Genomic DNA, 12,924 nt, shown 5'->3' with positions numbered 1-12,924 from the left:
TATAGTATTCCACTTAAAGAAACAGCTGGATGGAGACCACCACGATGAAAAATAAAAATTATAATAAAGTTGATTTATTTATATAACAAGCGCTTTCACTTGCATCCAAGGCACTCTTCCTCAGGTTTATACAACTTCATTACAATGAGTAGCTTTTATATGCTACCAAATCATTCATCAAACAATCTGGTTCAATTAATCAATAAAAACATTTATCATTAAGCTTGCTAAAAACTAATACAATGAGATGTAGCAGTTTAGAAGCAAAAGTGAATGAAATAAAGATACATATATATTCAGTTCCTCAGAACATGAAGCAATATTACCAAATTTTAATCTAACACATAATAAATAATAATACCTAAAGCCTCTTAAAAAGTAAATCATAAAAAGGGAATAGTACAAAACCTATCTAAAATAAACATATATTATCAAATATATATATATATATATATATATATATATATATACACATAAAAATAGAAATATATACTACATTTCATCATTTCAAAAACCAGCATTAAATATATTATACTGTGTTTTTAATCACGTGCAGTTAAAATAGGTTTAATACTAATATATTGATTTAAACCTGGTTCAATATGTGCCATCAGTCTCCAAATCCATTTTAATTCCACTGTTTCTAGATAATTCATCCTGTCTCCTCCTCTCTTATTAGGGCCTATCACTTGTATAACTCTAAACCTAAAACTGTGGTTGGGTTGAGTGGCAACATGTTTGACTAGAGCATTATTCAGATTTAACCTCCTGATGTCATATATGTGGTTATGTACTCGATCTCTTAGCCTTCTTGTAGTCATGCCCACATAAAATGCTGGGCATTGTATACATGTTGCTAAATAAAAAAAGATTAATGGTTTCACAAGTGGCATAAAATTAGGTCTATAGGTGTAATTAATAGAGGGATGGACAAACTGATCATCACTAGCTATATACTTACACATGTTGCATTTATTGCATGGAAATGTACCATATCTTAAAATTCACTTGTCTATACTACTGATTAGTGGACCAACTTTATCAATGCACAGGAGCCTTTTTAAATTTTTACTGTTCTTATACCTAAAATTAGGTGTTGTCCCTATTAATCTATGACATCTACTATCTACAAGTAAAATATTCCAATTTTTCCTAATAATGTCAGTTATATAAGTTATATCACTAGTATACCTTGTAGTAAAGGATATCCTATTTAAGTCATAATGTGTCCCATGCTTATATATAATCTTAGGGTGTCTTCGGACAACAGAGACCTCTATATTCATATGCATATCATTCATATCAGAGCAATTCAGCTTATATAGTGAGACATTATAGCCTCTCTCTCGAAATAGCATCCTTAGATGACCAATTTGCAAGTCCCTATCACTATCATCTCTACATAAGCTAGAAATTCTCTTACTTTGACTCCTAACAATGTTGGGGAATATGTGGCGTGGGTGCATGCTATCATAATGTACAATGCATTCCTCCAACAGGGTTTCCTGTACAAAGTAGTTGAGATTAGACCTTGTGAACTTTTAGTTATTGTAATGTCGAGGAAGTGTAACTCCTTAGATGATGTTTCCATTGTAAATCTAAGGAATTCAGTTGTAGATTCTAAATAGCTGACCAAATCATTTAGTAATGCCAAATCTCCATCTCAGATGATTAGTATATCATCTACAAAGCATCTATATAATAAGACGTGTTGAAAAAAACTACTATTAAACAAATGCGCACATTCCCAGTGGTGCATTACTAAATTCGCATAAGAATTTGCACATGGGGTGCCCATGGCTGCACCCCATGTCTGCACATATAAAGCATCACGGTACATGAAAACATTATCGTTTAATACTAGATCCAAAAGGCTACAAACAAGTAATTGTAAATCACTGTTCAGTGAACCTATTGAAAGTAAGACATCCCTAATCGCCTCTATTCCATATTCATTTGGGATTACTGTGAACAGGCTTTTAACATCCAGCGAAACTAGAACAGCAGAAGGGGGTAACATACCATATTTCATAAGATTATCTAAATCATCTAATAATTGATAAGTATTCTTTAAAATAGTTGGAACGCTCCTAGTTAACGGTCCGAGGATAGATTCCAAGTAGTGGGAAATATGTTCTGTAACCCAGGGCGCTGCTGACACTATAGGTGGTACAGGTATAGGAATGGTTTCTTTATGAATCTTAGGCAGACCCTTAATGAGGGGTATTTTTGGAAAATCAATTAAGAGATACTCATAAAGATCACTATCGATCTGCCTACACATCAAAAGATCGTATAATGTGTCGTGAACATTTTTCACAATTTTAATAGCAGTTCCATTCTCTATCAACTTATATGTCTTATCATCAGTCAGCATATGTAACATCATAGTGTTGTACATAGTGGTATCTAATACCACTATGCCTCCCCCCCTATCAGCAGGCTGTATTATCAAATTAGCATTATTAGATAGTTCATGAAGAGCGCGCCATTCTTCAGCTTTTAGGTTATGATACACATTTTTAGAATTAACACTTGAAAAATATTTATACAAATCTTTCTCACATACTGAAACGAAACAATCAACATTGCTAGGAAAAGCTGGTGAAAAAGTACTTTTACGTTTAAACTGATTTCTTGAGTCAGTCACTTTCACTTGATCAGAAAATAGCAGTTTCAGTGACAAGTTCCTGGCAAAAAGGCGCAAATCAGTCAATATCTCGGCAATATTGCTTCTTTGTGATGGATTGAATGAAAGACCTCTATTCAATAGAAATATGGCGTTAACGTCAAGATTATAACTTGAAAAGTTAAACACTAATGTGTTTAACTTCTGTTTTTCCTCCTTACCTCCATCACTTCGCCCAAGTATTTCCTTTTGAGTCTTCCTCGGCTGTTGGACCTTGCCTGTGGTCTGAATTGATGTCGTACAGGTAGGGGTAAAAAAACACTAGTAGCTTGACCAAGTGTATACTTCGGTTTAGCCCCAAATTTATCAAACAGAGTCGGTTCTTTCATTGCTTGTTGGTTAGGTGGAGGCGTGCTTAGAGTAAGCGCAGGCTCACTCACTATATTCCTATTCACTGACGTCACTTCTGCTCTCAGCCCTTCTTCCATTGGTATCTCCACATTGTTTAAAGAAACAGTATCTATAGGAATAGATGATTCAATTTCAATATCTGTATGAGCCATATTTGGAACTTGATTATCACGTTGGAAACCAGCTTTCGGCCTTACGAAGACCTGACCACATAGGAAATCTTGATGATCTCTTAATAATTTCTTGTATTTAATCTGTTGCAATCTGTCACTATAAGCTGTTACCTGTATGTACATAGCATCGATTTTTTTTCTCATACAGTTCTCCCTTGAAGCGACTACATAACTCACTATATAAAGTATCTACTTTAACAGTAAGCTCTTGTTCAATAGGAGTAAAATAGTCGATAAGGAGTTTCATGTACTGATTGCTTAGGTCAAGATTTAGCTGCTGCCATCGTTTTAGCAGCTCAGGATGGCTATTCCCATATGTGGGCATGCATAACACCCGCATGCCTCTAGGTATAATTTGGAAATGTAAGCTAGCCTCCATATGTCTCCTTTGCCAAATCAGGTGATATAATTTATATAAGCTGTTTTCAAGTTCTCTCAGGCAATTAGAGAATTCACTAAGGTTTTCCACAGTACCTGTAGCATTGATAGTTGTATTCGGCTGAGACGAATTCATGGCCAATAACGGATTCACAGTCTCTTTCAGTAAGCTGTTCCATCTATCTTTAGGGCTTCTAGTCCCAGGATTGTAGTCCAATTCCACTTGCAAGGTATCCATCGTGTAAAGGTAGCAAGCTCAAAGACCAAACGATAACCAAATAAGATGAAGTAAAGAATGCTACCATTCGAAGGTTCTAGCCAAAAAAACAGGAATATTTAAAGAAACAGCTGGACAGAGACCACCACGATGAAAAATAAAAATTAAAATAAAGTTGATTTATTTATATAACAAGCGCTTTCACGTGCATCCAAGGCACGCTTCCTCAGGTTTATACAACTTCATTACAATGAGTAGCTTTTATATGCTACCAAATCATTCATCAAACAATCTGGTTCAATTAACCAATAAAAACATTTATCAATTAAGCTTGCTAAAAACTAATACAATGAGATGTAGCAGTTTAGAAGCAAAAGTGAATGAAATAAAGATACATATATATTCAGTTCCTCAGAACATGAAGCGATATTACCAAATTTTAATCTAACACATAATAAATAATAATACCTAAAGCCTCTTAAAAAGTAAATCATAAAAATATATAAAAAAGGAGTAATACAAAGCCTATCTAAAATAAACTTATATATTATCAAATATATTTATATATATATATATATATATATATATATATATATATATATATATATATATACACACATAAAAATAGAAATATATACTACATTTCATCATTTCAAAAACCAGTATTAAATATATTATACTGTGTTTTTAATCACGTGCAGTTAAAATAGGTTTAATACTAATATATTGATTTAAACCTGATTCAATATGTGCCATCAGTCTCCAAATCCATTTTAATTCCACTGTTTCTAGATAATTCATCCTGTCTCCTCCTCTCTTATTAGGGCCTTTAACTTGTATAACTCTAAACCTAAAACTGTGGTTGGGTTGAGTGGCAACATGTTTGGCTAGAGCATTATTCAGATTTAACCTCCTGATGTCATATATGTGGTTATATACTCGATCTCTTAGCCTTCTTGTAGTCACGCCCACATAAAATGCTGGGCATTGTATACATGTTGCTAAATAAACAAGATTAATGGTTTCACAAGTGGCATAAAAATTAGGTCTATAGGTGTAATTAATAGAGGGATGGACAAACTGATCATCACTAGCTATATACTTACACATGTTGCATTTATTGCATGGAAATGTACCATATCTTAAAATTCACTTGTCTATACTACTGATTAGTGGACCAACTTTATCAATGCACAGGAGCCTTTTTAAATTCTTACTGTTCTTATACCTAAAACTAGGTGTTGTCCCTATTAATCTATGACATCTACTATCTACAAGTAAAATATTCCAATATTTCCTAATAATGTCAGTTATATAAGTTATATCACTAGTATACCTTGTAGTAAAGGATATCCTATTTAAGTCATAATGTGTCCCATGCTTATATATAATCTTAGGGTGTCTTCGGACAACAGAGACCTCTGTATTCATATGCATATCATTCATATCAGAGCAATTCAGCTTATATAGTGAGACATTATAGCCTCTCTCTCGAAATAGCATCCTTAGATGACCAATTTGCAAGTCCCTATCACTATCATCTCTACATAAGCTAGAAATTCTCTTACTTTGACTCCTAACAATGTTGGGGAATATGTGGCGTGGGTGCATGCTATCATAATTAAATAAAGGATTGCACTACAGTGGAGAAAAGTACTAACTCCAGGATCGCACTACAGTGGGGAAAAAGCATATACCTTTTCCCCACTGTAGTGCGATCATGGAGTTAGTATATATAGTTGAGGGGGGGGGTGTGGGGGGCACTTATGTGTTTATGGATTTCTCAAAAGCAAACTAGTTAATTGGTGAAGTAAACACATTCTGCTGTGATCATCCTCTAATGGTTCAAATTGCTAATGCTGCTTCATATTTTTTAACTTCTTCTCCCATTTAAATACTTAAATTGATAAGGCAGTCCCTATCTGCACCAAGTGTAATGGGAAATTTAAAAACAAACCTGTATGGTGGAATACCGATATAAATAAACTATATCATGAAAAAATCTCAGTCTACCTACCTCAAGACTACACTTAAGCAAAATTGTAAAGCGCTCAATGGAATCATTAAGAAGTTAAAAGCTGAGTATGCACTTAAATAGACATGAAAACTAAAAATAACTACAGATCATTATCTATCTCATGATGCTAAGTCTTGACTTTCAATAATATTTGGAACTATTCTAAAACAATATTACAATTTCTCACAATTTCTTAAACTTGCTGCTGACTCTAAAACATATCCCATCTCAATTCTTTTAACCATTCTATCAAAGAATCCTCAGTCCCTGAGATCTGGAAATCCTTCTACAGTATTCCACTTAAAGAAACAGCTGGATGGAGACCACCACGATGAAAAATAAAAATTAAAATAAAGGTGATTTATTTATATAACAAGCGCTTTCACTTGCATCCAAGGTACGCTTCCTCAGGTTTATACAACTTCATTACAATGAGTAGCTTTTATATGCTACCAAATCATTCATCAAACAATCTGGTTCAATTAATCAATAAAAACATTTATCAATTAAGCTTGCTAAAAACTAATACAATGAGATGTAGCAGTTTAGAAGCAAAAGTGAATGAAATAAAGATATATATATATTCAGTTCCTCAGAACATGAAGCAATATTACCAAATTTTAATCTAACACATAATAAATAATAATACCTAAAGCCTCTTAAAAAGCAAATCATAAAAATATATAAAAAAGGAGTAATACAAAGCCTATCTAAAATAAACTTATATATTATCAAATATATTTATATATATATATATATATATATATATATATATATATATATATATATATATATATACATATACACATAAAAATAGAAATATATACTACATTTCATCATTTCAAAAACCAGCATTAAATATATTATACTGTGTTTTTAATCACGTGCAGTTAAAATAGGTTTAATACTAATATATTGATTTAAACCTGGTTCAATATGTGCCATCAGTCTCCAAATCCATTTTAATTCCACTGTTTCTAGATAATTCATCCTGTCTCCTCCTCTCTTATTAGGGCCTATCACTTGTATAACTCTAAACCTAAAACTGTGGTTGGGTTGAGTGGCAACATGTTTGGCTAGAGCATTATTCAGATTTAACCTCCTGATGTCATATATGTGGTTATATACTCGATCTCTTAGCCTTCTTGTAGTCACGCCCACATAAAATGCTGGGCATTGTATACATGTTGCTAAATAAACAAGATTAATGGTTTCACAAGTGGCATAAAAATTAGGTCTATAGGTGTAATTAATAGAGGGATGGACAAACTGATCATCACTAGCTATATACTTACACATGTTGCATTTATTGCATGGAAATGTACCATATCTTAACATTCACTTGTCTATACTACTGATTAGTGGACCAACTTTATCAATGCACAGGAGCCTTTTTAAATTTTTACTGTTCTTATACCTAAAACTAGGTGTTGTCCCTATTAATCTATGACATCTACTATCTACAAGTAAAATATTCCAATATTTCCTAATAATGTCAGTTATATAAGTTATATCACTAGTATACCTTGTAGTAAAGGATATCCTATTTAAGTCATAATGTGTCCATGCTTATATATAATCTTAGGGTGTCTTCGGACAACAGAGACCTCTGTAGTCATATGCATATCATTCATATCAGAGCAATTCAGCTTATATAGTGAGACATTATAGCCTCTCTCTCGAAATAGCATCCTTAGATGACCAATTTGCAAGTCCCTATCACTATCATCTCTACATAAGCTAGAAATTCTCTTACTTTGACTCCTAACAATGTTGGGGAATATGTGGCGTGGGTGCATGCTATCATAATGTACAATGCATTCCTCCAACAGGGTTTCCTGTACAAAGTAGTTGAGATCAGACCTTGTGAACTTTTAGTGATTGTAATGTCGAGAAAGTGTAACTCCTTAGATGATGTTTCCATTGTAAATCTAAGGAATTCAGTTGTAGATTCTAAATAGCTGACCAAATCATTTAGTAATGCCAAATCTCCATCCCAGACAATTAGTATATCATCTACAAAGCATCTATATAATAAGACGTGTTGAAAAAAACTACTATTAAACAAATGCGCACATTCCCAGTGGTGCATTACTAAATTCGCATAAGAATTTGCACATGGGGTGCCCATGGCTGCACCCCATGTCTGCACATATAAAGCATCACGGTACATGAAAACATTATTGTTTAATACTAGATCCAAAAGGCTACAAACAAGTAATTGTAAATCACTGTTCAGTGAACCTATTGAAAGTAAGACATCCCTAATCGCCTCTATTCCATATTCATTTGGGATTACTGTGAACAGGCTTTTAACATCCAGCGAAACTAGAACAGCAGAAGGGGGTAACATACCATATTTCATAAGATTATCTAAATCATCCAATAATTGATAAGTATTCTTTAAAATAGTTGGAACGCTCCTAGTTAACGGTCCGAGGATAGATTCCAAGTAGTGGGAAATATGTTCTGTAACCCACCCCGCTCCTGACACTATAGGTCGTACAGGTATAGGAATGGTTTCTTTATGAATCTTAGGCAGACCCTTAATGAGGGGTATTTTTGGAAAATCAATTAAGAGATACTCATAAAGATCACTATCGATCTGCCTACACATCAAAAGATCGTATAATGTGTCGTGAACATTTTTCACAATTTTAATAGCAGTTCCATTCTCTATCAACTTATATGTCTTATCATCAGTCAGCATATGTAACATCATAGTGTTGTACATAGTGGTATCTAATACCACTATGCCTCCCCCCCTATCAGCAGGCTGTATTATCAAATTAGCATTATTAGATAGCTCATGAAGAGTGCGCCATTCTTCAGCTTTTAGGTTATGATACACATTTTTAGAATTAACACTTGAAAAATATTTATACAAATCTTTCTCACATACTGAAACGAAACAATCAACATTGCTGGGAAAAGCTGGTGAAAAAGTACTTTTACGTTTAAACTGATTTCTTGAGTCAGTCACTTTCACTTGATCAGAAAATAGCAGTTTCAGTGAATAGTTCCTGGCAAAAAGGCGCAAATCAGTCAATATCTCGGCAATATTGCTTCTTTGTGATGGAATGAATGAAAGACCTCTATTCAACAGAAATATGGCGTTAACGTCAAGATTATAACTTGAAAAGTTAAACACTAATGTGTTTAACTTCTGTTTTTCCTCCTTACCAACATCACTTCGCCCGAGTATTTCCTTTTGCATCTTCCTCGGCTGTTGGACCTTGCCTGTGGTCTGAATTGATGTCGTACAGGTAGGGGTAAAAAACCACTAGTAGCTTGACCAGGTGTATACTTCAGTTTAGCCCCAAATTTATCAAACGGAGTCGGTTCTTTCAGGGCCTGTTGGTTAGGTGGAGGCGTGCTTAGAGTAAGCGCAGGCTCACTCACTATATTCCTATTCACTGACGTCACTTCTGCTCTCAGCCCTTCTTCCGTTGGTATCTCCACATTGTTTAAAGAAACAGTATCTATAGGAATAGATGATTCAATTTCAATATCTGTATGAGCCATATTTGGAACTTGATTATCACGTTGGAAACCAGCTTTCGGCCATACGAAGACCTGACCACATAGGAAATCTTGATGATCTCTTAATAATTTCTTGTATTTAATCTGTTGCAATCTGTCACTATAAGCTGTTACCTGTATGTACATAGCATCGATTTTTTTTCTCATACAGTTCTCCCTTGAAGCGACTACATAACTCACTATATAAAGTATCTACGTTAACAGTAAGCTCTTGTTCAATAGGAGTAAAATAGTCGATAAGGAGTTTCATGTACTGATTGCTTAGGTCAAGATTTAGCTGCTGCCATCGTTTTAGCAGCTCAGGATGGCTATTCCCATATGTGGGCATGCATAACACCCGCATGCCTCTAGGTATAATTTGGAAATGTAAGCTAGCCTCCATATGTCTCCTTTGCCAAATCAGGTGATATAATTTATATAAGCTGTTCTCAAGTTCTAACAATGTTGGGGAATATGTGGCGTGGGTGCATGCTATCATAATTAAATAAAGGATTGCACTACAGTGGAGAAAAGTACTAACTCCAGGATCGCACTACAGTGGGGAAAAAGCATATACCTTTTCCCCACTGTAGTACGATCATGGAGTTAGTATATATAGTTGGGGGGGGGGTGTGGGGGGCACTTATGTGTTTATGGATTTCTCAAAAGCAAACTAGTTAATTGGTGAAGTAAACACATTCTGCTGTGATCATCCTCTAATGGTTCAAATTGCTAATGCTGCTTCACATTTTTTTAACTTCTTCTCCCATTTAAATACTTAAATTTATAAGGCAGTCCCTATCTGCACCAAGTGTAATGGGAAATTTAAAAACAAACCTATATGGTGGAATACCGATATAAATAAACTATATCATGAAAAAATCTCAGTCTACCTACCTCAAGACCACACTTAAGCAAAATTGTAAAGCGCTCAATGGAATCATTAAGAAGTTAAAAGCCGAGTATGCACTTAAATAGACATGAAAACTAAAAATAATTACAGAACATTATCTATCTCATGATGCTAAGTCTTGACTTTCAATAATATTTGGAACTATTCTACAACAATATTACAATTTCTCACAATTTCTTAAACTTGCTGCTGACTCTAAAACATATCCCATCTCAATTCTTTTAACCATTCTATCAAAGAATCCTCAGTCCCTGAGATCTGGAAATCCTTCTATAGTATTCCACTTCACAAGGGAGGTAACTCCACTGAACATATCATTGCTGGAACATTCCTGTGTCCTGACAGAGTGCTCTTCAAACTATCTGGAGATATACAGAGCTGAGTATATTTTTCTGGCACTTCAGAGCTGTATACTGGTAATTGTTGTTTGACTAATTTTATATCATTGCTGGCTGACTTCAGAGTTGTGCACTGTAATTTTTGCTTCACTGTATAGTTTTTCAGATCTCTGCTGAAGGTGTTGGTTTTCCCATACCCACCCTCCCTATTCCTGTGTTGTTGTTTAAATTTGGAGGCTTTTGCAGTTGCCCGCCCCCACTGTAGATTTGATTTGGGACACTCCCTCCAGTACCATCTCTTTACCTCATTCTACCGAATAGACTCCTTCTGCACTTTTTAGTCATTTTTAATTTAATTGCATTTTTTAAACTGTTTGGTCTAACATTGCTACATACTCAAGTGTGCTAGCTTGCACTGCATATATATATATATATATATATATATATATATATATAAAATAACTTTCCTGTAACTAGTGTAATCCAGATTCAGATTTGCTGTATCCAGGACTGTATGTAAGTTTCTGAGCCCCCCCCCAAGCTCTCTGTGTTGGAGGGAAGCCTTCTAGCTTATCAATGGGAGTGGTAAGCACTAGGTAACCTATCTACCACATAAGGAGTGGTTCTGGCCCAGAAATTGTAGTTATTGGCCGTTTGGGCGTTTTTTCCATCTCTCTCAACTTTCTGATTTAAAAGCCCACATTTGCACTTGTTTCCCCTCTTTCCTGTAACTAGTTTAGTCCAGATACAGATTCTTAGTTTTAGGACTTGAATTTACTTATTCATGATCAGCACTTGTTCAGAACTTGTAAGCATTAAATAACCTACTAATTACTACAGCACTCAACCTTCCTCATTACCTAGAGGAAAACAGTTTTGGTACTTACTTTCCTCACTTGCTTAGAGAAAAACAGCTCTTGTGCTCACTTTCCTCACTTATCTAGAGGAAAACAGTTTTTTATTCAGGCATGTCCAAAGGTCAGCTCCCAGTGTTCTCTCCTGTCTATCTGATGAATCTGGGCATCTTGGGGCAATGTAGAAATTGCCTCATGTACACAGACAACCCTCTCCTCCTACCACCCAACACTACAACCTGTGAGAGATGCACTTATCTAGCCAAACTGGAGGTAAAGCTCTCTCTAATCAAGACTGAACTTGACAGTCAAGAGGAGAAGGTAAACACTTGCACCACGCCACACTCATCACATAGTCTCACTAAATCTACACCACCAAAATCCACACATAGAAACACAAAAACATTCACGGAGGCTCTCAATAATAATCTGCTCAAGCAACAGAGACCTCCAAAGCAGAAATGCAAGCAACCTCCACCCCAACACAACCCAAATGACACATAGCTTGCAGACTCGGTGTGCCACTCAACCACAGCCAATAAGGCAAAACAACGTACCCAATACACTAGTCATAGGTGATTCTATAGTCAGGCACACTGATGTCCCACTCACCAGGCTAAACACGGAGAAGGTTACTGTCAGCTGCCTGTCGGGTGCCAGGATCCGCCACATAACCCACACACTCAGGTCACTCCACATCAAGTACAAATATGACTCTGTCATTGTCCATGTTAGTGTGAACGACCTGAGACGTACCTGCCTTGACTACATGAAAAAAGACATGGAAGAGCTCTCCGATCTTATAGCCCAGGCAGGTATGAGCCTAGCCCTGAGTAGCATTCAGCCATCATCCAGAATGATGCCGCAGTACAAGGACAAAATGATTGACTTCAACAATTGGGTAAGCTTCTGGTGCCATTCTAAATGGATCCAGTATCTGTCTGCCTGGGATGACATGGTTGACAGACCACGATGCTTTGTCAGAGATGGCCTGCACCTGTCACCCCTGGGATTCCGGATACTGGCTAAGGTTCTTGCTGCCCCTCTAGTGCCTTTTTTAGTCAAGGTTCAAATGCCAAATTCACCACCGTAACAGGAACAGGCAAGCAAAAACTGAGAGTGGTGCTACTCAATGCTAGAAGTCTAAATCTCAAAATGCACTCACTCGAGGCACTCCTTAAAATGGAGAACATTGATATCTGTGCAGTGACTGTTTCAAGGGTCCAGACAGCAACCCTGCACTACCAGGCTAAAACTTATACCACACTTTTTGGCCATGTAACCTGGACCGGAATACCAAAGGCGGAGGTGTGTCCATATTCATTAAGGATATCCACACCTCCAGGCTAGTTGCTCAGCATAATGCAGCCGAGGTTATGCAAATAACTCTGGGCAAAACTGCAATCCAAATTGTGGCTTGCTACAGGTCACCCACCATGTCCCAGGATTCCCACTCCTCTTTTCTTGATGTA

General features: G+C 35.8%; 1 protein-coding gene across 1 annotated transcript in view; it reads right to left on the bottom strand.

The window, feature by feature from the left end:
* The window catches only part of LOC122814245 (alpha-N-acetylgalactosaminide alpha-2,6-sialyltransferase 3-like), a 167,392-nt gene extending 164,200 nt beyond the window's left edge, over positions 1-3,192 (bottom strand). Inside the window, exon 1 of the mRNA XM_044086843.1 lies at positions 2,851-3,192. Within this exon, the coding sequence (XP_043942778.1) occupies positions 2,851-3,192 (342 nt within the window). The remainder of the gene's footprint in view (positions 1-2,850) is intronic.
* Between the last annotated feature and the right edge of the window lie 9,732 nt (positions 3,193-12,924).

The sequence above is a fragment of the Protopterus annectens genome, chromosome 10.part0 (genome assembly GCF_019279795.1).
Source record: "Protopterus annectens isolate FY-2018-M chromosome 10.part0, PAN1.0, whole genome shotgun sequence".
In the NCBI taxonomy this organism is placed as follows: Eukaryota; Metazoa; Chordata; order Ceratodontiformes; family Protopteridae; genus Protopterus; species Protopterus annectens.
This window is presented reverse-complemented; position numbering and strand designations above follow the sequence as displayed.